Source organism: Lynx rufus, unplaced genomic scaffold, assembly GCF_022079265.1.
Source record: "Lynx rufus isolate CCGP_SWC_20201006 ecotype Redwood Valley unplaced genomic scaffold, mLynRuf1.p SCAF_5, whole genome shotgun sequence".
NCBI classification, from domain to species: Eukaryota; Metazoa; Chordata; class Mammalia; order Carnivora; family Felidae; genus Lynx; species Lynx rufus.
The window spans coordinates 38,040,773-38,066,506 of NW_025814867.1; the positions used below are offsets into that span (position 1 = coordinate 38,040,773).

General features: G+C 41.3%; 1 protein-coding gene across 1 annotated transcript; it reads right to left on the reverse strand.

The window, feature by feature from the left end:
* Positions 1-18,289: 18,289 nt before the first annotated feature.
* Positions 18,290-24,849, reverse strand: PAQR9 (progestin and adipoQ receptor family member 9). The gene has a single exon (XM_047099538.1). It carries the CDS (start codon positions 24,591-24,593, stop codon positions 23,460-23,462), a length of 1,134 nt encoding a protein of 377 aa, XP_046955494.1. The 5' UTR covers positions 24,594-24,849; the 3' UTR covers positions 18,290-23,459.
* Positions 24,850-25,734: the final 885 nt, after the last annotated feature.

Sequence of the window (25,734 nt, forward strand, 5' to 3'; positions counted from 1 at the left end):
ATGAATATGGTATCTAGTTGTGAGGCCTGGACCTTCTTGTCAACAAATAGCCATGTTTGGGGATATTCCCACCACATGCATCTCTCTCCCCCGAACAGAGGTGGACAGAGGTGCTTCCCAGTGTAAGAACACTCATGGCCAGATATTCATAGTTCCAGGCAACTTCATGGCTGAGGCACAGGCTTCTGTTCTCTGTTTGGCCATCAGAGTGTGCTGTGTGGTGCTGTGAATCACAAGGTAGCAATATGAAGAAGCTGGATAATTCATCCTGTCAGCAGCAATTGTGGTGACAGTAGTAACATCCAGTGTCCTATGGCAACAGTTTCAGAAGGGGGACTTAGTGTCCTGAATGCAGGGTCAGAGGGTAGTGCACTGTCTTTATCAAACTGGTTCGGTGGCGTAATTTTGGCCGTGGTTCCACCTAGCCTTTGACTTACCCAATACCCTTTCAACAAATGTGTTATTTCCTACATCAGTCAGAATCAATTTTTAGTGCCTAAGCTGAGAACCCTCTCTAGAACTTTTAGCCAAACATCCTCTCTTACTGTTAAGTCCTTCTGAGCTGGACTTCCTGTTCCTTGAAGCTAGAAGCGTCCTAACTGATGCCGGAGTACCAGCAATAAGTGTTATCAGAGCCCTGAGCAATAACAGATTGTTAGACTAGGCCATGTGTGTGTAATTGAACTTAGCCCAGTGCATCGATCAACTTCAGACAAGGAGGTTGCACAGAGAACAGTCAAACAGTAACTGCAGTACAGGGAGGACAACAGGTCTGAATTCACTTCAGTAGCCTGGCTCCCCCCTGGAACTGAGGGTGAGCATCATGCCCTCTCCCCCACCCTCTTTGTTGTAGGTAAGGCATATAGGAAGAATGACAGGCTAAGCTTATCCTTTCCAATTATTATTTGCTGTCCTCGTCCCAACCCAATCCTACTTTGATATTATTCGCCAAGGGTTTGCAAGCCCATCATTGTGCTGGCCCAGCAGAGTTGGCTGTCTGTGGTCTAGACTTTTGAGGGACAGATCTCATTCTGCAATGTGCAGGAAAGTGCCTCCCAATTGATGCCTGTCCAGACCAGCCCACTTGTTGAGTATCCCCATGGCATAGGTGACAGCCATTCAGTGTTGAGGCCTTGTTTGTAGGGTAACCAAGACATGAGGTTATGAGGCAATGTTCCCGCACAAAGTTAAAGTACGTTTAGAAATTATTTTGAATAAATAAATACTGACTTCATAACTATGCTTATTTTTCATATTTCCACTTACACTTAGATTTTGGCTTGGCTGTATCTTAATGTTTTGTTAGCTCCTTGAGGTCCTTTAAGATATTTTTCCTAATCTAACCAGGAGTTTTAGTTATTTTCAGTGGGAGAGTGGTTAAAATACGTCGGTAACCACTATTGTCAGAAATGGAAATCTTGGGGCACCTGGGTGGCTTGGTTGTTTAAGTGTCCGACTTTGGCTCAGGTCATGATCTCCAGGTTCATAGGTTTGAGCCCTGCATCAGGCTCTGTGCTGACAGCTCAGAACCTGGAGCTTGGAGCCTGCTTCAGATTCTCTGTTTCAGATTCTGTCTCTCTCTCTGCCCCTCCCCTGCTTGTGTGCATTCTCTCTCTCTCTCTCTCAAAACTAAATAAATAAACATTAAAAAAACAAAGAAATGGAAACCTTCCATTGAGTTTTTAATTTCGTCATTACAGTTTTCATTCTTATAAGTTTTAAATGGTCCTTAAATCTCTTTGTTAGTTTAAAATGATTTCTTATTGCCTGTCTCTCTATATAAATATATCCAGCTTGTCTTGTATTTCTTTAAAATTGTCAAAATTAGTTATATTTGGTGTCTGATATGTTCATATCTGAGGTCTTTGGAGTCCTTTATTGATATGTACCTGTTTTGCTGAGTCTTATTCATGGTGCCTTATTTCCTAGTATGCTTAAAGTTTTTGCCAGAGGGCTCTTTATTCCTTGGAACTTGTATGTGTGTGAATTTCCAAACGTGATGAAAAAACCCCCATAGATTTAAAAAGTATCCTACCCCACTCCCACTACTCCCCCCTCAAAAAAGAAAAATGCCTAGGAGGACAAACTGAAAACATACATATACACACATCTATATTTATAAGATTAGATCAACTTGAAGAAAAAATATGGAAGGATGTGCAATATATTTTTAACATGGTCATGTAGGCATGGAGGTAAAGGGAAGGTTGATGTGGGTGATGAGGATAAAGAAGGTGGAAAATAGCAAAGCAAGAAGGGGAGCAAAAGATGCAAAACTTTATGATTACATTTCAGGATTTTGACAAATGTTTATGTGTAGAAAGAAAGCTTAAGAATAAACTATATAAAAAAAGGAAAACAATATATCCCTGTCTATAGAGAAAGATCCAAAATAAAATAATTGGAAACTGAATCTAAAAGTGGATTTGGATAATAATGACCTGTGACCACATGCAAAGATGATTCAATCTTAGGAAATACATCGGCGTAACTCAATATATTATATTATATTAACTAATTAAAAGATAATAATCGTATACTAGAATAAATGTGTGCTTCTATTACCAATGGCTGGGAAGACAACTTGGTAGTCAAAAACTTCTCTGTATAAGGTCAGTTGGAATTCGGGGTATTGCTGTTGATCCCCCCTCGGGCTCCTTTTGACCTCTTTTGTAATGTTTAAAACCCTATAAATTAAAAAAAAAGATGTCATATATGTCATATATTTTGCAAATATGGGATTTTATACAGGGGATAATGATACAAATGGCCTGAGAAAAGAAAAACAACTTAACCTTGATACTAGAAACATTGAATAATCATATTAGCTGATGAAAACCCAGAAAAGCTTTTCTGAGTAAATTCTTGATTTCAGAACTTAAATAAAATTGCTTGGTGCTCTTTATATCTTTATCTTGAATAAAAATGATTAACATTCTTTCAAATGGCCTTCTTCCTAACTAATCTGATGCATTTATGACATTAATCCAATATATTTAGGAACAGGAAATCATTAGAATTTCTTCCTAATGATTAAAATATATCCCACTCTCCATGTCAAGTAAACAAAATGATAAATTATTTCACTGTTGACCTAGAAATTTGTATTTCTCAAATTGTAATTCTGGGTTAATAAACCAGAAGTTCTTATCATCATTTATTTTGAAATGTGTTTTAAATTACTTAAGACAGTGTGATGCTTTTCCACACTGTTATCTCTCATTTCTTGATAATACCACCAAGTATCTGATCAGCCTAAATGATCAAAATCTTGACGTCATTATTTTACAAAAACATGATTTGGAGGCATATGTTGTTACAATGCTTACATTTGCATTATTTAGTAACATGCCTTTTTCCCTCCCGGAGATTGGGGAAGGGAGATCGGTGGGAACATTAATGACATCTTGAGAAGGAAAACACTGCAACGCTTGCCTCTGAGTGACACTCACACACAGGTCCTACTCTCACAGCCCATTTTAAACCCATGAAAGGTCATTTACCTTCTCTCACAAGCCTTTAACTCACTTGAGAGATGGTCTTAGCCAAAGATAAAGCTCCTGTGAATTGGTAACCTGGGTTTGGGAAAAGACTTACATAGTAACTAAGGTGTTGGATAAACAGACACCATTTATTTACAAAGCAGTCTCATATCCTTTTTCCAGAAAGAGGATCCGATTAAACACAATTAAAAGCTAGGAAGTGTTTTCTTGAATTTGGGTATATCAGGTTATTAGATTGTATCTGCAAATCCAGTATATCATGTTTATAGGTCGAAATGATGTCCATCAGGAATTTATAGGGGAAAAAAGGGCATTGTTGGAAGAATAGGATTTCTAATGTAGCATGTATGAAATATTACCCATTAAATACATCAAAATGAAAATGATGACAAGTGACAGTGAGTGAAATAAGTAAACAATGCTCTCTGAAGAAGCACAATATGTAAATAATTTTTATGTTATAAAGTCCATCCCCTAAGAGGGCATAATTGATTTTATTGATTTACAGTACTGCCGCACCAACATTCTTATAATGTAAAATTTAGTACCTAGGCTGGGCATTAAATTTTAAACTCAGAATCACCATCAATCTTTTATTTAGATCTGATAAGCTTCAGGGGTTGCTCTAACAGTGGAATCTTAATATGGTTCTCTCACACAGGAGCAATTCACCTTCAGGATATTATGTCCTTTTTTCCAAGTCTATGTGCAAAAGTATTACCTCTTGAAACAGAAATCATGGGTGACTAAAATTATTTTTTTCACTTTGCATTGGAGTAAGGATTATGTTGCTTTGGCTCACAACTTATACGTGTTTTTTTTTTCTCAGCTTTATTAACTCTAGCCAAGTCCTTCATTTTCATGAATAGAATTGAAAATGCTGTTCTTTTAATCTTCTGGGTTGAATTCTGGGTCATGCAAAGATTAAGTGAAGTGACTCCAAACCTAAAATCCTATAATTACAGAATTTCTGTTTAGGTTGGTGGTTGGTCTTTCTTTTCCTTCTGCTTCTAAGTTGGGAAGAGATCTCTCAACTACAAATTAAGCAAGCCTTGGCTTGTTCATCTGTGGTAAAGCAAACAGATTTAAAGAGGCCATCTATTTAGCTACCATTTGTTCTGTTTAATCTGAGATTAGGCCTAGGTTTACAAAAGAAATCTACTAAATTTAGACTGGCCAGGATTCTTTAGATAGCATTACGTACATGATAGTAGTTTCCTCCTATAGCCTCTTTTGAGTGGTTTGTAATTTGGGGGGTGAGGGGTATGTAAATACTTGAAGCTCTAACAAATTTGAGGATGCAGTTTTGGAAGGAATAGAAATATCTACAAATTGATCCAATGAGTTACTAAAGGACTTCTAAATGGTAGCATATGTTCTTTAACCGAATTTTAAAGAAGCTTGTAATAATTGCTCCAACGATATACTGAATGTGTTTTCACCACTGACCATCACCTAAGGGAAGACCAGATAACTCATTACTATAATGGCCTATGTAAAGAAACCCCTTAGGGAGGGAAGACTTAGAATTACAACCTCATTTCTAATTGGAATATGGTGACAAAGAAACTAGTCACAGATGGAGCAAGGAGTCAAAAGAACTGCCTGCCTGTCTGGGGCGATCTGTAGTCAGCAAGACTTTGTATTAGCATATGAGGCCATTTTTAGAGCCCACTTGCGTGTTTCAATACTGTAAAGTCTCAAAGGGACCTAAGAGAGGACATTTCCTAGATTTAAAATTTGACATTGTTTTAAGAAAGGTCACTGGGTAATGTGACCTTCCACCTTAGAGACAGTATTATTCATTGATTAAGGGTATTAGTTTAGTTTTATTTTTATAACTCTGGTAAACTTAAAGAAATGTCTTGGTGGTCACTGAAAGTGGAAAAACATATTTATGATGTTCTGGTTTTCTGCCTGTTGCTTCTTTTCTGCTTGGAGAGCCTGCCAGGAGCAGGATGGTGAGTGGGAAAGAATATGGACTCAGGGCCAGGCAGACAGTCAGACTTGTGTTCGAATTTCAAGTCTACTGTTACTGGCTGGATGATCGTAAGCATGAAACTGTCATTGGGTCCAAGCTCATTCTGCTTGCCGCACCACAGGCCAACAAATCAAGAGACAAGTTGTTGGGGTAAGGAAAGTGACTTTATTCAGAAAGCCAGCAAACCAAGGAGATGGTGGACTATTGTCCTAAAGAACCATCTCCCTTGGCAAGAAATTCAGGCTTCTTTTATGTTAGCAAAAGGGGGAAGCAGAATGGGGTTGGAGTCAAAAGGTGACTGATACCTGTAACTGTCCCAGGAAGGTCAGGTAACTTCTTTGTCCTTGGTCAGGTGATCTTTGCATACAGGAATCTGGTCATATTGGTCCTGTAAATCTTAAACATATCATAGTCATTTCTTTCTTATTTCATTTTTTTTAATGTTTATTTATTTTTGAGAGAGAGAAAGGAAGAGCACGAGCAGGGAAGGGGCAGAAAGAGAGGGAGACACAGAATCCGAAGCAGACTCCAGGCTCTGAGCTGTCAGCACAGAGCCCGACATGGGGGGTCAAACCCACGAACCATGAGATCATGACCTGAGCCGAAGTCGGCTCAACCAACTGAGGCACCCAGGAGCCCCTGATAGTCATTTCTGTACATGCTTCCTTATCTCCTTGGTTGAGGTAGATTTAGAGTTAAAAGCAGTTTATGCAAATCTGAGCTGTAAGCAGAAGATTCTAAGCTATAGGTCACAGCAGTGAGGGAAAGAGAAGCAACATAGAGTCAGACATGCCAAGTTTTTCCCTGTTACAAAACTTACCATCTCTGTTTGCTCAGATGTTAAGTGGAATCAATGATATTTAACTGAGGGGATGTGGAGTTAACTAATGTATGCAAAGCAGCCAGCACATAGCAGATGCTCCAAGATGTTCCTTTACTTCTTTTTGCCTATGTCTGTGCCTGGTAAATCACTCATCCTTCAGATTGACTCAACAATTCTCTTACCTTCCAGCTCTCAAGACTCTTCTCTTACGAAAATGGAAATGTTGGACTATGGTTGGGATCTTTGGAACAGAGGTCTGTGATGTCTCCAAAAGACACAGAACCAATTGCCTTTAAACAGCTAAGATTCCATCAGAACCTGGAGTGACAGATCCCTTGGATCTTCAAAGTCCTGGGCCTCTGAGTCAGTTAAGGGAGATCTCTTGTTCTTTTTTGTATAATCCCAATCATGAGATCTCTAAAGTCAACTGACTAATAAAAAACTGTGCCTTCATCATTGACCCCCCAACCTGATAACATCCTCATTGACTAATCTTCCCAATTGATTTGCCCTTTGGTCTAATTTTCTACTTGGTGTTTGCCTGATTGAGAAATCTGTTCCATCCATGGTTCCTGGGCAGTCAGCATTCACAACAACTGAGGTTCCACACTGGCTGTCCTTTGACAGATTTTCTTCTTCCATCTCATATCTTCAGAGTCACTTTCAAAGCTCTTCCTAAGTTTCTTGTCATACTTCTATGAAGGTGAACAGTTAAATCAATAGTTTTTATCTGCTTTGCTGTCAGAATTCAATGATCTGTCACAGCTCTTGCCCAATTCACCTAATCGTTACTGTTCAAATGTTTTTATCTCTGTTTCAAGTATTGGGTTAACTGGGCTAGTGACCCACCTCAGAGTTAAACTTTGAAGTGTAACGTTAACAACATTTTACTATACTTTCCCACAACTCAGAACACATACTATTTTTATATTTAGTGTTTAATCTAACTGCATACATCTTTGCAACTATCCTGCAAGATTTTTCCTGTATTTTCTACCTGGGGAGGTTTTTACTTACAATCATTCTTTCCTTAATCACCTCACAAATCCTTTGGTCTCACCAATCGTTGCTCCAAACCCATAGACCAAACATAGCTTACTCTAAGTGATGAATAAGATGCTATGGTTCCTTGATATTCACATCTGAATTTAGTCACTTACAGATTTTCACAAAACAGACCTCTCACTTCTACAACTGGGAGTGTTTATAAATTGTTTATGTTAAACAATTCCCCCATGATGCTTTTCATATTGAATAAAGTAACACTTTTAAATCAATTTTCTGTTGTGTCTATGATGTTATCATTTGATGGTATAGGTTAGCATTGGCCAACTTTTTCTGTAGAAGGCCAAATAATAAATATTTTAAGTTTTGCAGGCCATGCAATCTCTGTGGCAACTGCTCAACTCTGCCACTGCAACTGTCACAGGAAATTTGTAAATGAATGAGCATGCAAGGCTATGAGCCAATGTAAGTTTATCTATAGAAATAAAAATTTGAATTTCATATAACTTTCACATATCATGAGGGATTTTTTTTTTCATTTTTTCCAACCATTAAAAAATGTAAAAACCATTCCTAGCTATGAGCTCTACAAAAATAGACAGCTAGATTTGCTGTGTGGCTGTAGTTTTCCATGTACAGTATAGTTTATGGTCAGGAGGAGATCCAGGTTTTGTGGGGCATGAACATTTTATAATTTGGGGGCCTTCTTTAAGAAAAAGAGTGCAAAATTACAAACACAGAATTAGATACAGGGCTTTGGGAGGGACTCGTGCAGATGACTTGTCTTTGAAAATTGAGCCTCTTTGCTGTCCTGGTTAATCTGCCTCTGGTGATAATTGGACAATTCTGCTGCAAAGGTTCCCAAACCAGCTCATTATTGGAGACACCAAGAGAGCTTTTCTAAAGACAGTTTCCAAAGCCCCAACAGATTGTTTGAATTAGAATCTCTGAGGATAGAGCCTAGGAATCAGCTGTCTTGTAAAGCTCTCTAGGTAATTCTACTATGCAGCCAGGTTTGGAAAACACTATTTCACTAACCATTTTATAATAGCAAATGAGTCCATTAAGACTGCAACCACCAACACATTTGTTGCCTTAATTGAGTAGCCCGTCTGTCAATAAGTTTTAACTATTGTTATTGACCCATTGCCCAAATGCTTAGTTTTATCAGGAAAGCTCTATTGTAGAATTGTTTCAACAGAGGTATATACATACTCTTATGCTAGGCCATCTCCTCTCTTTTTAGTGAAGGTTAACCTATCCATGGTTGACTGGCTCTTCACTATTTGGACTGTTTAATATTTTTATATATTAATGTTTATTTTTAAAACTTTTTAAATATCTTAAACGTATGTTAACATACATTTTAGATAATCCATAAACTAAACATGGCTATTGAAGAACATCTGATACTTGAGAGAGTTTATAAACCTAAATATAAAGGTAGTAGCTGAGTCACTTGCCATTGCCACAATAAACAGTAATTGTCAAAATGGTAGAATTCTGGTTTTATATCCCTGTGAGTATTGTGCATCCTTTGAATCCCTCAAATATAATATTATTTTAGCATTGCAGGGAGATCATCTTACTCAAAATTGGGTGGTTCTGTCTGTAGAGTAGGTAGGTACTACCACATCCAGTCATTTATTAATTTGTTAATTCATTGATTTGTACATTCAACAAGTATTAAATGGGTGCCGGCAATATGCAAGGCACCATGCCAGGTGCTGAGGTTCTATCTCTGCAGTCTTAGAGCTTAGACTTAGTGGAGAGAAAGAAACAATGAACAAGGTAATTTCACATGGTGATAAATGATGTGTGTGAAATAAAACAGGGTGAAGCTGTGGTGAATGTGTGTGGGCAGGGGAAGGGGAGGCCAAGCGGGCTACTTAGATACTCAAAGGTGGTGGTGACATTTGAGCTGAGATCCATGTGGCGACAAGCAGTCTGAGCCATGCTATCCAGCATCTAAAAAATTGAAGGTTTTGAAATGTGGCTGGTAAAGGGATAATATTTAGGATATATTGGGCTAACTAAAATGTACTACTAAAATTAATTTCACCTGATTTTTTTAACCATTTTAACGTGGCTACTAGAAAAAAAATTTTTCTTTTTGTTTTCTTTATTCTTGCAAGAGAGAGACAGACATCAGTGGGGGAGGGACACAGAGAGAGAGGGAGACACAGAATCTGAAGCAGTCTGCAGGCTCTGACCTGTCCGCACAGAACCCAATGCAGGCTGGAACTCACCAACGGAACTCACCAACGGAACTCACCAACCGTAAGATCATGACCTGAGCTGAAGTCAGAGGCTTAACTGACTGAGCTACCCAGGCGCGCCTACATGTGAGGTTTGCATTATATTTCTATTGGATCTCACTGATCTAGAAAGTTAATTCAATTCCACTTTTTTCCAGAGCTCACACATGCCCCCAGGGTTCTCGTGGATTGAGTATGTTACGGATACTTAAATGTTTAGCTAATGTAACACTAGCTAAAATGTACTGAACAGTTACCCTGTGCCAGGCACTTTCATTCACTCACTGACTTCTCATGCTACTGTAAGTAAAAGATATTTCCAACCCCATTTTACAGATGACGAAATGGAGGTCCAGAGGGGCCAAGTCACATCCTAACATGACAAGGCTGCGGAATACTGGCGGGAGAAGTCAAACCCAGCAGAAGTCTGATGATGCAAGAGGCAAGTAGCTGCAATCACGGAAGGAGGCCAGAGTTGGAGCACCGATAGGCCCACGATAGGACCACGTTGTGGTGTCTCCTGCCTCCGCCTTCAGTACTCCAGTTCCCTGGGTCCCACCCTGGGGCCCGCAGCCTTGCCACCCGTGCCATGCTCTGAGGATAGAGCACAAAGCGCTCCCGCAGGCCGAGCGCACCGCCAACCCCAGCGTTGACATCCTCCAGCCCCGCGCCTCCCAGGAGCACCTGCGCTGCCCTTTGGCGCCACTGCCGCCGTTTCCCACGTGCCACCCAGGCCCCGCTCCTTTCGAGCTGGGGGCGGGGCGCGCCCGGAAAACAGCCGAATCCCTCTGGCTGCTCAGTGTATTCCAGAACCCTGCAGAAATCCTTTCCCATCTGTCTTCCAGGGTTCTGGAAGAGGCCTTTCTGGGGACCTTTAAGGCATGGGGGTCATCTCACCATCTCGCAGTGACCAGGGAGTTTGAGTTTGGGCGTGTGTATGTGTGTGTGTGTGCGTGAGAGAGAGAGAGAGAGAGAGAGAGAGAGAGAGAGAGGGAGAAGGAGGGAGTATTGTGTGCCCATCTTAAGATACCACTCTCTGGAGGTGGTGGGCAGAATCCCCACTGCCCTCACCCCCGAAATGGAGGGTCCAGCATTTTCTTCCCAGTTGTAAGGAACTTCAGGATCTTCAGGCTGTGCCTCCGGGAGGTTGCCTGACTGCAGTCATGCAGATCCATGGCCACTGCGTGGACAGTGGGGACAGAGGGCCAGACCCAAGAACCAGGCTGGAAGCTAAAATGTCCTAAATTCTTAGGCAGCGATTCCTGATGTGGCCCCTAGTTTTCAGGATGGCACTTGTTTCCTCTTTGGGATTTTTTAGGAGGGGTTGTGAGTAGTCATCAGCCCTTGTGGAGGGAGCTAAGTGGCACTGTGGCTTGACATACGTCTTGTTAGAACTATTTATGGGACTGGACAGCAAGGACAGGGAGTAAAAGGTTTATTTTTTTTAAAGGTACACTGGTATTCATATACTAAGCCCAGTTTTGTTGTGCTCAGGAAGACTTGAATCTGACTTACAGAACAACTGTGACTCATCCTGTGGGGACAGCCCCCTCTGCCACAACGAAGCAAATGATAGCCCCAGGACTAAAATGATTCTATGAAGCAGTAGGATGGGGAGACAATGTAGAACTGCCACCTATTGCTAAGAAAAGCCCCTAACTTGTTCTTTTAACTGTTATTTTTAAATTTGTGTTAGCCAGATAACATCTAATAAAATTGAAGGGAGGCACCATGGATACAACTTGTTGTGGATCACTTCATGTGTTTCTGTGATAAATTGGCACCTATAAATTAACAAATTTTACATTTGGCAAGAAATAGTAACACTAGAGATCAAAATGAGGGACTTCTGTCAGGATTTCACACCGGCCATCTTTTATATTTGACCCTTCCTCTAGGAGCTAAAAAAGGACAAAAAGTAAACACCAAAATCAAAACAAACAAAAAAATGAAGCACCTGGGTGGCTCAGTTGGTTAAGTGTCCAACTTAGGCTCAGGTCATGATATCAAGGTTCGTGGGTTTGAGCCCACACGTTGGGCTCTGTGCTGACAGCTCAGAGCCTAGAGCCTGCTTCAGACTCTGTGTCTCCACCTCTCTGCCTCTTCCCTGCTCGACTCTATCTCTCTGTCTCTCAAAAATAAACATGAAAACAAATAAAAATAAAATAAAATAAAAACAAAAAAACACAAATGAAAGCCAAAAAATCAAACCAAAACAACGAAAATGAGGACATCCATCCTTTTCTTGCCTTATATGTAAGCTATAAGCATCATTTACTTACACTTGGTGTATTATATGTGTATATCTATAGAAAAAATTTTCCTTAAACTCATTTCTTTTTGTACTTGATGACATTTCTATGTGACTAAAGTTAGAATATGAGAGAACCCTAAATTGATATTTACGGATTACCATCAAAACAGATTCATAGTGAGTAAGGATGAGCTAATACAGTGAACCATTAAATTAAGAGCTGGAGTAAAAATCCACTCGAGTCATCTTGAATTAATAAGGCAGCTCTTAGAAAATTACATTTTGTATGATAAATGTTCACATGCTTTCTCCTTACCTTCTCAGTTTTCCACATATATTTTTACAGTTACATAGGTTCAAGCAAAATGAGAAGGATAGAAATTATGCAAGCAGGCAGGATATGGGATCTCTTTTGTTAAGCCTATGATTTTTAAAATTTTTTAATATATTTTGAAAGAAAGAGCAGGGGAGGGGCAGAGAGAGAGAGAGAGAGAGAGAGAGAGAGAGAGAGAATCCCAAGCAGGCTCCACACTATCAGTGCAGAGTCCAATGCAGGGCTTGAACTCATGAACTGTGAGATCATGACCTGAGCCTAAGTCAGGAGTTGGATGATTAACCAACTGAGCCACCCAGGTGCCCCTGTTAAACCTATCATTTTAAAAACTACTTATAAATTGCAAAGCTAATCAGATATCTTAAATTCCCACCTTTCTTAAGGAATTCCTTCTGCTCTTGAGAAAATAAATTTTGACAGTCAGAAGCTGATGGGGGTCTTCTGAGACAGGAGGAAAGAAATTATTTACAAATGATTCAAAAGTCATGTCCTATCTGTATGCAGAATTACTTTCCTTTGAAGTTATAAATTTTGAGTGGGTGTTGTGTCTGTCAATATACTCTGTACCTTTTTCTTTTCCTTGTTGTTCCTATTATGCATATTTTACACCTTTTGTAGTTGTCCCACAGCTCTTGGATATTATGGTTTTTTTTTCTTTTCCAGTCTTCTTTCTCTTTGTCTTTCAGTTTTGGAAGCATCTATTGATGTATCCTCAAGCTCATTGATCCCTAAGCTGTGTCTAGTCTCCTAATAAGCCCATCAAAGGCATTTTTCATTTCTGTCACAATGGTTTTGATTTCTAGCATTTATGTTTTATTCTTAGAATTTCCATCTTTTTGCCTACAATTACCCATCTGGTCTCACATGTTGTCTCCTTTTTCCATTAGAGCTGTTAGCATCATTGTTTAAAATTTCCAGTCTGATAATTCCAACACCCCTGCTTTAACCGAGTCTAGTTTTGATATTTGCTGTGTCTCTTTAAACCATGTGGTTTTTTTGTTTGTTTGTTTTTTGGAGCCTTGTAACTTTTTTTTATTATTATTAAAAGGCAGACATGAGGTATCAGGAACCCAGTACTGGTTCCTGCAGAGGTTTCTGATTGTGGGTTCCTAATGTGGTAAGTTGTAACTCTGTGTTTCCACCTGTGTGTCTCTCCAATTTTGAGGACAGCACTATGACCTCACTTCTCTGATGGATCTAAGGAGAATTGTTGATTTTTCAGCTTATTCAGCTTTTTAATTGTTGTTAAAATAGAGTGATAACTTCTAAGCTCCTTATATGCCAGACCAGAAGCTGGAAGTCCTTAGACAATACTCTTTTGAGGATTTCCTTCAGGAAATAGAAACCTTCTGGTTAACTTAAAGGGAAAAAATAATAAGAAAACTCTTTATTGAAGGCTATGGGATAGTTCTCAAAATTGCATGAAGACATATACAGGCAAGATATGGAAAGTTCAGAACCTAGAGAAGCTCCGGGCTTGCAAGCCTACTGTGGGTCATATACCCACCCCCAGCAGGGAGAGCAGTCCCACCAAAGTTTAGTGGGAGAGGTCCTTCCTAAAAGGAAGTTTAGGTTACTGCTAGAAGAAACAGAGGGATGCATTATAAGAATAAGCACCTTTGTCCAGGGAAAGAGGAAACCAAGCTCCTGAAGTTCTGGCTCAGTCGCCTAGAATTCCTATCCAATGTTACAATTCTGTATAATGTTTATATTGGTGGTTTTTTAGTTATTAGGGGCTTAATCTCTATATGAAAATTAAACTTCACTGATACGGGAATGCCACTTATTATTGAGATTTATTTTAGATTTCTTTCACCTGACATAAATTCTAAATGTTCATGTTGTGTTTATCTTTTAAGTCAATTTAAGTCTGTTTTAAGTCAACATTAAGGACAAAAAAAAAAATTCAAGGTAATTCTCTTCCTAATGTTTCTCTTTTGCTTTTAAATAGAACCAAACCCTCTGAAGAAGTTGCCTGATCCAGAACCTGCTTTGTCTTCCAAGGAAAATTAAAGGTAAAAAAAACCCAGAAGCCCAACAGACTATCTGCCAAAAGAACTATGGCTTCCCATGGCCAGCACTTTTGATCACCATCTTTTTCTGCTTACCTGCTGCATCAGCTAAGGTTCAGCTGCAGACAACAGAACCACTCAACCTGGTTCGGCTGAAGGAGATTTATTACCAGGCATTGGTTGGCTTACAAATTCACTGGAGGGATTGGAGGAGTAGGCTCAAGGTTGAGCTTCCTAGAACATGAATTACAATACCTCTGCTGTGAGTCAGAGCTGACAGGAAGTGGAAGAATCAAGCTGCTGACCAAATCATTAAAGTATACTAACATAGATGGTCTGGCTCACACTTTGAGAAAATTGACTTCAGGCGTGAACAGGGGAAGAGAATTCAGCAAAGGAAATTGTGAAAGAGTAGCCCAAGAGGTAGGAAGGAATCCAGGGAATATGGGGGCACAGAGACCATGGGAAGAGTTTCAGGGGAAGGGAATGGAAAATAGGGTCTAAAAAATGTCCATCAGTAAGAAGGAGGTTGCCGGAAATCATATAAGAACCATTCTCATGAGATTAATGAAGCCAGAATGCAGTGGGTGAGGAGTGAGTGGGAGGTATGAAAACAAAGAGAATGTATACCACTCTTGCAAAAAGCCTGGCTGTGAAGGAGAAGAGAGGGTGGTGGTTGTTAAGAGTGTGACATAGCGGAGAGAGGGTGACTTCTTTATTTAGAAGATGGGAGATACTAGTGGTCCATTTTTAACTGTTCGTAGGAAGAACCCTATTGAGTAGAAGCAGCTGAACATGCAGGAGAACAATGTGTAATAATAGTGTGGTTCCTGAAGGGAAGGGGTAGGAAGAAATTTGAGGAATGGGAGGGAGTGAGAAGGTCAGAGATATGAGATACTTGCAGTGGAGAACAGGAGAGAAAGCAGTTTAGGCAACACAGGAGGGCCCCTGGGCAGCATGAAGTCCTGATACAGAAACCTGTACTTTAAAAATCAGGTATTTCAGGAGTGCCTGGGTGGCTCTGTTGGTTAAGCATCTGACTCTTGGTTTTGGCTCAGGTCATGATCTCATGGTTCATGAGTTCAAGCCCCACAATGGGCTCTGCACTGAAAGTGTGGAATCTGCTTGGGATTCTCTCTATCTCTCCCCTCCCCCCTGCCCTGCTTGTGCATTCTCTCTCTTTCTCTCTCTCATAATAAATAAATAACTTTTTTAAAAAATGAGGTATTTCAAATTTCTAGTATGCAGATCCTAAAATGTGGGACTGGCTGAGTGAAGGTGGGATAGGGGCTATGCAAATCCTGTTATAGATGGCTGAGAGTTACCAGCCATAACTTGTAGATCAGTTAAGATATTTCTGACTATAAGCAATAAATACTTAAACTAGATTGTAAAACGAAGGAAATTTACTGGCTCACATGAGGAAAAACCCAAAAGCAGGTAGGCTTCAGGCACAGATTGACCAATCCTCCCTTTGTGATTTACTCTATTCAGCTCCACTCCATCTGTCCACTCAGGGTTACATTTGGGCTTCCCTGAGGTTATATCACAGACCTTAATAACTGAAGGTAGATCTCCTTTGCTAGGGTTATTTGGGACAGAGATACCAGAAATCCACACACATCACCAGGGTTCTGGGACAGGCCACATTGGTCCAGAAGTCCATGGACCACGTGTGCCTTGAAATATAGGGAAGAAAGGAAAAGCTTCATTATCTGTGTTGTATAAGCATTTTCTTAGACGATACAGTTTCAAAGTAACTCATGAATTTTCTCTTTTCATTTAACTAAAATTGTAACAATATGCTAAGGGTGCTTCTTCAGGGCTTACATTAGAAACTTAAATTCTTTCCCTCTACCTGCTGATTTTTATAAAAAGGATGTTTTCTCCTGTTGTGTGTATTAATATTATACACACTTACTATTAATTTAAGAATTATTTGTTTGCTGAAGGCATATAAATACAGTCCTCAACATTATGCTTACAAATAATTTATTCTTATTTCATACATTTGTTTTTCAGCAAAAAATACATAGTTATATTATTTTACAGAATTCCATGTTCAAGATCATAAAGGAACAATTGTCTCAGAAAACCCAAATCATAGCAAACTATACAAGAGAAATGAATCACAATTTTGTTAGCTACATGCACAGAATTGACCAAAGTGATATCTACTTTTATAGATTATTTTATCAGGTAATGTGGAATTATGATTAAATAATGCTTCTCTGGTAGAGTACATTAATGATTTCAAACCACACTGCAGTCCCTGTGTGGAAGTTCACACATCCTGAGAAGCCTCTCTACCTGGCTAAATACAGCTGTTTAGGATGTAGGTGATGGCTGGAGTCAGGTAGCCCAAGAAGAATTAATTTAGCAAGCAGTGGGATCTTTCAGTTTCTTCATACCTGCATTATCTTTTACTCCTTTCTCCCTCCATTATCACCATTAAATGAACTTAAAAAAAAAATACTGACATAAGAATGTCTCTATTTGGTCACTGTGAAATCTACCCTCTACCTCTGACCTGAGGGAAAAAAGGAGTATGGCCTTCAATTAATGCCCTTTACTGCCAAAGGGAACCTGTTGGTTGTACATTCTTGTAAATCCGAGCACAGTAATCCTATTTAAATCCTTGGTTTGGAAATGGATGAACCTAGTAAGGCAGATGGTTTGACAAGGCCTAAATACACACGGAATCCTTTTAGAAACCTTTTGTCTTCAAGGTTGAGGTTGTGGAACGCAAAGCTTCCAGGGTGGTGGGAATGGCCTGGGAGAGGGCTGAAATGAGTTCAGAGCTACCACATGCTTTATGCAGATAAAAGAGCAGCCACGGGGTCGTCCCCAGCCCTGCAATGCAGATAGCCCTTGCCTGATGTGTGTAACGATGGCAGGGGGCTCTACGCTCCTTTTCCACTCCAAAGAAACGAGGAGCGTGTCAGGGCTGTACGTTTTCCTGGCTGCATCATTAGCTGTGGTTATACCCTCATCAAAGTGAACTGTGCTTCATTCCTTTACTGCCTGGGTACTCAGTGGCTTACAATAATTTTGCTCATAGCCTCCAAAAAAGAAAATCAACCTGGTAGAAAAGTAGACGTTCTGTGTTAAGCCTTGCTGGGAGAGTGAATTTAATGAAGTTTCTAACTAGAATTTTTAAAAGACTTTTAATTTAGACTTGTTACACACCTATAACATATCTGACCTGTTTCCTTCTTTTTTAAAAAGTTTTTTTTTTTTTTTACCTTTCTTTAAACTATACATTATTTACATTTTTAAAGACCTACTAGGTCTTTATCATTTGGGTAAGAGCTCAGGGTGATTAAACTCCCAAGACAAAAATGAGGCTTTCCAAAAAGCGCTGGTTCTCATCTATGTGCTAAGGCCTGTTTTTACAAACAAATTGCTATTATAAACTTTTAAAATATAAAATTAGAATACTTCTTTAAAATGTTTTCCTATTAATTTTCTTTTTTTTTTTTTGCATCCAGCGTATTAAAAACAGATTATGCTTTCTAACTGGATGTGGAACTAAAAGAAAAAATGAAACTAATGTGTCCCTGTACTCCCCTCATCTAGAAACAAAGGTTTATTTACATGGTGTCCTTTCTCAATGTTGTGGTGAGCTGTGAGGAGGAGTAGGGCCATTTCTCCAGCATGGTTAAATAACCATCTGCAGACCCCTCCACTCCTCCTTGAGTGCTTATTGCATATTTTAGGTGGAGCTGTAAGGCATGAGAAAGGTGGCCTGCCCCTTTTACACATTCAAGAATAATTTTGCACATTCAAGAAATATTCCTTGAGGAATGCCATGTTTGGAATAGCTTTCAGAGATAGGTTAAGAACAAAAAATATTAAGGATCATGCATAACATTTAGGTGCGCAATACATTGGGGAACGTTTTCCAAAGTTCAAATGAAAGGCTATTTTCCATTGAGTTAAATAGTAAATAAGTGATCATTTTGTTGCATATGTATTCAAAGCTTTCACATCCTGCCAGAGTTAACAGCCAAATGAGCATTCTTGGCCTCTGACCTATAAATAAATACTCTAATTCTGCAACTTGCTCACAGACTCTTAAGAAGCTCTTCTAAAAGAAAAAAGCCCACAAACTGGTTAGAAATCTGCAAATCAGAAACACAATACATTTGTCCTTTTAAACCAACAACAAAAATTTGCATTCAATTTTTAGAATAGTAACTAAGAAGAACTGACATCCATTTTCACAATTAAGAGAGAACTATTCATAGTATTGAAGAAGGAATAAAATCTTCACCAGGAAGGTGTGTGGCCTATCACATTGGAATATAGTAGTGCTCAGCTTAAACCAGTGAAAGCCTTCTTTTTTCAGTTTGTCTAGGCTTGTTTGCTTTTCGTCAGGCAATTTATGTCAGAGGATATTGGCAATCCTTTAAAGAGATGATTTGAAAGGTGATTTACAATTGGCTGGTGCTATCCCCTAATGCCTTTTTGCCTTACGTCCTAATTTTTATGGAAACAAATTAAGGACATTAAGCTAGGGGTAAATGTACTACTCAAAATGTACCTTGGCACTGGTGCTCAGGTCAAAAGCTACAGGATGTGATTAGGCTGCCAAATAGAATTCCTTGCCTGTCCATTTGAGTGCTAACCCCATGCGAGTTCACATGCTTTTCTAGGGACAAAACTTAAAACTCAGGAGAAATTGTCCATAGTTGAACTTGCTGTCCCATTGTAACTCTTTGAGTCTAATCCTCCTTGTTCTCCCCATCTCATGCCTTCTTCCTGTCTTTTCCACATCTGATACTTTTTCTTTATAATTTACTCTAGATCAATTTTTTTTTCTAAGACTTGTTTTATAGATTACAATACAATGACCTTAAAAGAAGAAAAGGTTAAAGAATGTCAGTTAATCTTTGGAGATTTAAGCTCATACTTTTAAAACTTAAGTATGTTATCTATGAAATTCAGACACTTAATGACATCACACTCTAGGCACTTTGGATGAAACTTGCTTCATAATGACATGAATACTATTAACCACCCCAAAAGTGGTTGTGATTAGTATCTCTATTAGTAGTGATGATAAAATTTCCAACCCTTTCTATGTACATATGCCTGCTATCCCTTCACCCTCAATGTAATTAAAATTTTAAATTATTTTTAATAATAAAATTCACATAGGCCTAGGAGCAGACAGAAAAAAAAAAGAGAGAGAAAGGAAAGAAATTGATTCTGGGTAAGTTAGCATGTTAATTGAAATAAGATTCTATGCATTGCTCTTATGCTAACCAAAAGGAGAAAAGAACCAAACTGTAATAATATGGATGGATCCTTGACCAATGTCTTCTATGCAGTAGGTGCTCAATGATTATTAAAAGGATTACATGAACAAATGTGGAAATCAACTCAAAAGATACTGACAGGGTAAAGTCAGCATGGTAGATGTTAATAGATGAAGAACAATCCAAGATGATAAAAACTATTTACCTGGTAACATTCTGTTTAAGATTTTTATAATCTAAATTCAAGGATAACCAACCACATCTCACTTCACTGTTTTACAATTATAAATTATATACCTGTATCCACATACATCTCCAATCAGTGTCTGTGTGCTTGGCCAGGCATCATAGCCATGCAAACTAGCAAAAAACACTCAGCTGAGCACACAGCCATCCCCACATTCTAATGCCAGTTTGAAAACTTCATTCTGTGCCTTGGTAGAACCTCGAAATGGAGATAATTCCTACTGTACCTGTCTCCTACTATAGCTTTGAGCAGATTAACCAAATAAAACTGAGAAGAGATTTGAAGGTAACAATCCCCGTTCTTTATTGCTGGGAGCCCTCAGATTCAGCACCAAATCAGAAAAAATAAAAATCACCTCCATCCCCCCAATTCTGCATTCTTAGAAATGATTCCCCTGAAGTGGCATGATGAATTAGGCTAAATGGTTTTTAACTGCAAGCACTTAAGGGTAGGATTTATGAATGGAAACATGTGAAGGCCACTCTGGCCAGCTCTGAAGCCCCATACTTTCTTCCCGGGCTATTTATAGAAAGTGTATGGCCAGTGGAAAAGATCACATTTATTTTTACAAGCCAGTCATGACATGACCAAAAAACTCACTTCTCTCTGGGAAGGTCATCCCTTTCACCTGAGGGTGTAGCTGCAAGGACATGGAAGAAAGGAACCCCCTTTAGCCAACCCACTCAGCTGAGTCAGCCTGAGACCAGCCCCCAAGGTGACAGGCTCTGAAGTCAGACCCCCTCATTTCCCAGGCATGACTTTATGACGCTGCTCCTTGAGATGTCATCGAGATCATGACTAACAAGTAAAAATAAAATGTATTACATAATCTGCTTCAAAATTCCACTGGCAAAATAGGTTTTGCAGAGATAATGGAGTACATTCTTATTTATCATTTGTTCTACATTTCAAACAGCTGAACACAATAAAGCAAAACTGAATTCTAATGGGTATGGCAAAATGGAGAATGTCAAAGATATTTTTTAAAGATATTTTATTCTGACTGCCGTGTTACCCCTGAAATATGTAATAATATACCTGGCTAGTTCCATGCAAATGGAAACTCAGTAAATATTTGCTGCTTCTAAAATATCATCATTCATCTGGACAGAAATCTGATATAATTTAGCAAATAACATACATAGTTTCACAAATCATCCCTGGTCCTTTATAGCATATATGGTATCTATTTGCAAATATGAAGTGAAGTCAAACCATTGTTTTCCACCAGAATGTCCTTTTATCAATGTTATATGTGGTACATAAAAACTGAGATGGAATGAGGGAAAGCAAAGTGGAGGAAGGAAAAGGCAAAGGGAAGGAAAGTGAGTCCTCATTCACTCTGGGACGTACGGGGTGCTGAAAACTTTCAGGGGAAAACTGTGTCACCTTACTGGGCTCATGCATCATAATCACTTGAAAATGATATGGGTATAAATTTATCCTTAAGTGGCCTCTGTTTAAGGACAAAGACACAGGGCAAGAAGATAATTCTATTTGTAGACCCAGAACATCTCCTACAAAAGTTTAAAATGACAAATATGGGGTTTATTTCTTGTTCTCAAACTCATGGACCCTTTTTAGAATCTGTCCCTTGAAAGTTTCATCTGAAAGGGGAGGTCCCATTTTACAAGGAAGCTACCACTCTTCGACCTGTTTCTCTAGCTTCCACACTAACATTCTTTGGAGCTCTAGAAGAGACAGCAATGACATGCAAATAAGTTTGCATGTGGAAATATCCTGATTTCCACAACTGTCCTTGAATACATGCACTGAGTTAAGTTATAGCTGAGGAAAAACATCTGTGCTAGGCACAAATTCTCAGCCTCTATCACCTAAGGGGAACCTCCTTGCACTTTGCGTAAGATTGGACAGACACCCATCAGCAAATGTGCAAAGTGTATTTACAATTTCATTAAGAGGTTCTAAATTAAATATAGACATATGTAAAGTTAACTTCTGTGTGCAGATTAACACACAAGAATACTGGTTACTCCAGGGAATTGTGCCAAGCCTCTCTGTTTACAAATACAGTAGAGATTAAAAGCATAAACAAAAACAGATCTTTTAAGGAGATCCAGCCTACCAGTGCTGAGGTAAGTGTTCATCTACCTTATGTGCTTGATCTAAATTATACTATGAAGTCAAGACTCCCCATTCAATGACTTATTTGGCTCTTAACCAAAAGAACTTATCAGGAAGTGTGATAAGTATTTCAATAAGCCACCTCAGTGGTTTTGTGTTAACCTAGAGTTGTTATCTCAAGTACAGGTTATTGTTTATGAGAAATGTCTTAAATAACATCGGCCAATGCTGTTGTTAGGAAGGATCGCAGGAGCACATTCACTAATTTTTCAACGACTTAGGGCCACTGCCATTCATTTCCATAGTGGGGATCCAAATGAGACTTCAGGGTTTTAACTATGCAAAGTTAATGTTATTTAACTCAACATTTTCAATTACAACTCAAGTAATATGCTCCCGACTTCCATAATTTAACTGCCTCAGTTATTCCTGCATATTATGTTTTGAATTTTAAGCAAGGATAAATGGCATCGGTGTAGAACAGTTTCCTCTCACCTTCCCCCAATGGCTGCATTAAGAACCACAGCCACTTTAGCGGGTTGACTCCTTCTCTTAGAGAAGTCAAATGCTCTGCAGGTCCCGGTAAGCTACTTCCAGTCCTACCAAAAACTTAAAATCAACACCATCTTCCTTCTCTTCTGGGTGGAATGTTAGACCCTGATTTGCAGTAAAGTAAGAAAAGCTTATTCTTACTGCTCTCCCCATGCATGAAACTATGTTTGAGGACTGGTCCTTTGGGCATTCCTTCAAAAGGCACATTATTCTAGTGGCAATTTAAATAATTAGAGAAGGAAACAATAAAATCAAAAACAAAACAAAAAATAAGAAAGGTTTTGTGGAATACATTAAAGTAAATTGGAATCTGGGATGTATACAAACCACTGAGCTCCTCAACAATAGTTTAACCAGAGTCCCTAAGGTAGAATAATTCACAGTTGTATCATGACACACATACACCTTCAGAAAACACTGTTTAAAAAAGTAGTTGAGAATTCTCAAGCAGCTTGCCCTGATGTCCAGTTCAAGTGTATGCAATGCAGAAGGGCTGCAAAATTCAAAACTATGTAACAAAGACAATTCAGTGCATATCACAGGCTTTGATAAATCATGAAAAATCATTGTATATATTACTATTTAAATAACATCTGAGAAACATTTTGAGATAATTAACTTGTGTTCACATTCCATGCATTTTCTAGTAGGTTAAGCCCTGGGTTTGTGTCTTTGTGCCCGTTTCCTACAAAGCTCCATTCTTTTGACAAATCCAAGCATTCCTCAGACTGAAATGGAAGTACCCAACGATTTTGTCTACTTACCCTCTTTACTGCATACTTGACCTCACAAGGGCTACTTGTCATTACCACTGGCACAGAAAGTGACCGGAAAACCGAACTGTTTGGGGTTTTATTTGGGATTTTCCTCACTGCCTCTGGATGTCAGAGACACCACCAGAATTTTTCCAGGGGCAAGAACCAGTGACCCTCTCCCTCCTGCTGGAACCACCTCCCTCCTCAAAAGCCCCAAGTGCACTGAGACCCCCTTGTTGCATTGGATTTTTTCCCTGTGGTTTTGCAGCACCTTCTTCGAGCAAAGAAGGAAACACAACAAAACTTGAAAACAAACCAACAGTAGCAACAACAGAAACTCCAAACAAATAGGTGAGCAAACCAGCGGCCTCCTCCAAGGCGAAGGTTCACTTTTTACTGCAGAATTCCGAGTTGTTTAGGAACTTCTTGATGACCAGCCCCAGACAGACCACCAGCAGCAGCATGTAACCCACTGTGCCAGAAAAGGTGGGTGCAGCAGGCGGCGCCTTGAGGAATTGGCGCAGGCCCTCCTCCACATAGTACACCTGGTCATAGATGCTGAGAAAAGTGAATATGTGGAAGAGCTGGTGGCTGTGGCCAATGATGTCAAAGAGGCCTGGCTGGATGCGCTCGGGGATCTTGCTCACATTGAAGAAGGCGGCCACCACTAGCCAGAAGTAGCGACGATAGAAGTGCACGAAGAGCGTGGGGTTCTCACCGCGCAGGTCAAAGAGCCAGCTCTCGAGCATGATGGGGCAGGCCATGCTGAGCGGCATGACGAAGACAAAAGTGCGAAGCGCGAACGGGTAAGAGCACCAGTCTGTGCGGCTCTTGCAGCAGGCCACCGTGCAGGCCACAGCCAGCACGAAGGCCACGGGCAGCACGAGCGCGCGGTAGGCAGCAATGAGGCGTGTGCAGTCCACGTGCCAGCCCAGGCGCTGCTGCACATACGGTGTCATCACTCTGGCGTCCAACAAGCTCAGGCCCGGCAGCAGGTAGTAGTAGTAGGCCACCGTGCTGCCAAAACCGTAGTAGCTGATGGACGCGTAGTCCAGGTAGAAGAAGGCAGCGCGCAGGCGCAGCGACAGGCAGCTGAACACGTGCGCCGTGCAGCTCATGGCGAAGGTCAGCAGCACGCCCGACGCGTAGCACCACAGCGGCAGCAACCATGGGTGATGGAAGGGCACGTCCTGGCCGCTCAGGAAAAACAGGCGGCAGAACTTGCTCAGGAACAGCAGTAGCGGGATGAAGTGCGTCCAGAAGTTGAGCGTCTCGTTGGTAGGCTTCAGTACCGAGGCTAGGCACTCCTGCGCCGTACATGGCAGCCGCCGGTAGCCCGACAGGATGAAGCACTCCACGAAGTCGTCGGGCACCTCGTCCCAGCGCAGCAGCGGCTTGGCCGATGCTGGGGGGTCCCCGGAGGCGGAGGGATGGGGACGCGAGGCGGCCTCCGAAGCCGCCAAGGTTGTGGCAGCCGGGCCCTTTGTGCCTGCTCCCCGGGGCTGCAGGCGCCGCGGCATGGTGCCTGGGGCTTGGCTAGGTCGCGCACAGGCGACCTCTGGCGCCGGCTCCCGCGCGCTCGGCAGTCCCCGCCGGCCGCCGTCGGAGCCTTTGTGCACGCGCCGGGGGCGTCGCTGCCGATTCAAGAGAAGACCTTATTCTGAGCAGCCCTTCCTAAAAAAATAAATAGAAACAATAATCAGGTTATAAGCAGCGCAGCGACTGGCAGGAGCCCGCGGGCTCGGCGGCGCCTTCGCCAGGCTCCCTGCTACGGGCTCGCGGTCGCCCGCGCTGCGGCAGCGGCGGCGGCGGCGGCGGCAGACTGCTGCGGCAGCGGCGGCGCTGCTGCGGTGACTGGGCATCGCGCGGTGCGGGCGCAGCCGCCGCCGCCGCCGCCGCCGCCGCCCCCGGAGCGGGAGGCGGGGATGTGGGAGCCGAGGAGCTGGAAGGAGGGAGGGACAGGCGCACCGAGGGAGGGCGGGGGCCTCCCCGGCTAGTGTTTCGCAGCCGCCTCGGGGGATAGAGTTGTCCCCTGTCTCGAGTTCCGTACCATCCCCCTTCCTCGGGCCGCAGTAGCCCGAGCTAGCCCCTAAATGATTGATGTGGGGGCAAAGGCAGCGCCAGCGACTCGGCTGAGCGCACCAAGGGCCAGGGTCGACGCCCGGGTTCGAAACCCGACAGCCACTCCGGCGTTCCAGAGGACACTGGGGAGCAGTGTTCTCGGGGGGAGGGGGGGCTGGGAGCTGGGGCCACCGGGTTGGGGGGAGGGTGCCTGGAGTTCCAGAGCCTGGGGTGGGCGGAGAGATGCGCTAACAGTAATCTTCGGAGGTGGCGGGGGTAGGGAGCTCTGGAAATCGGGGGCCTTTGAGACCGTGTCTCGATCAGAACCGTGTCATTGTCAGATACCTGAGACTGCCCCTCTCTTTTCTTGTTTGTGGCGTGTGTGCGCGCGCGCTTGCGCGCGGGCGCGCGGGTCCCTTAATCTACACGATAAAAGCCTTAGTTTATTCCTTTTCGTCTAGCGGACTTATTCAGGTGCGTCACTAACCTCCTTTCCTTCGTCCGCATCCTGTCCAAAAGAACCGTTCCTAAACCGGCCTCCGGTCGCGCTCACCAACCCTCCAGGGCCGTGGCTCACCCAACCTCGTGTTCTTGTGTCTT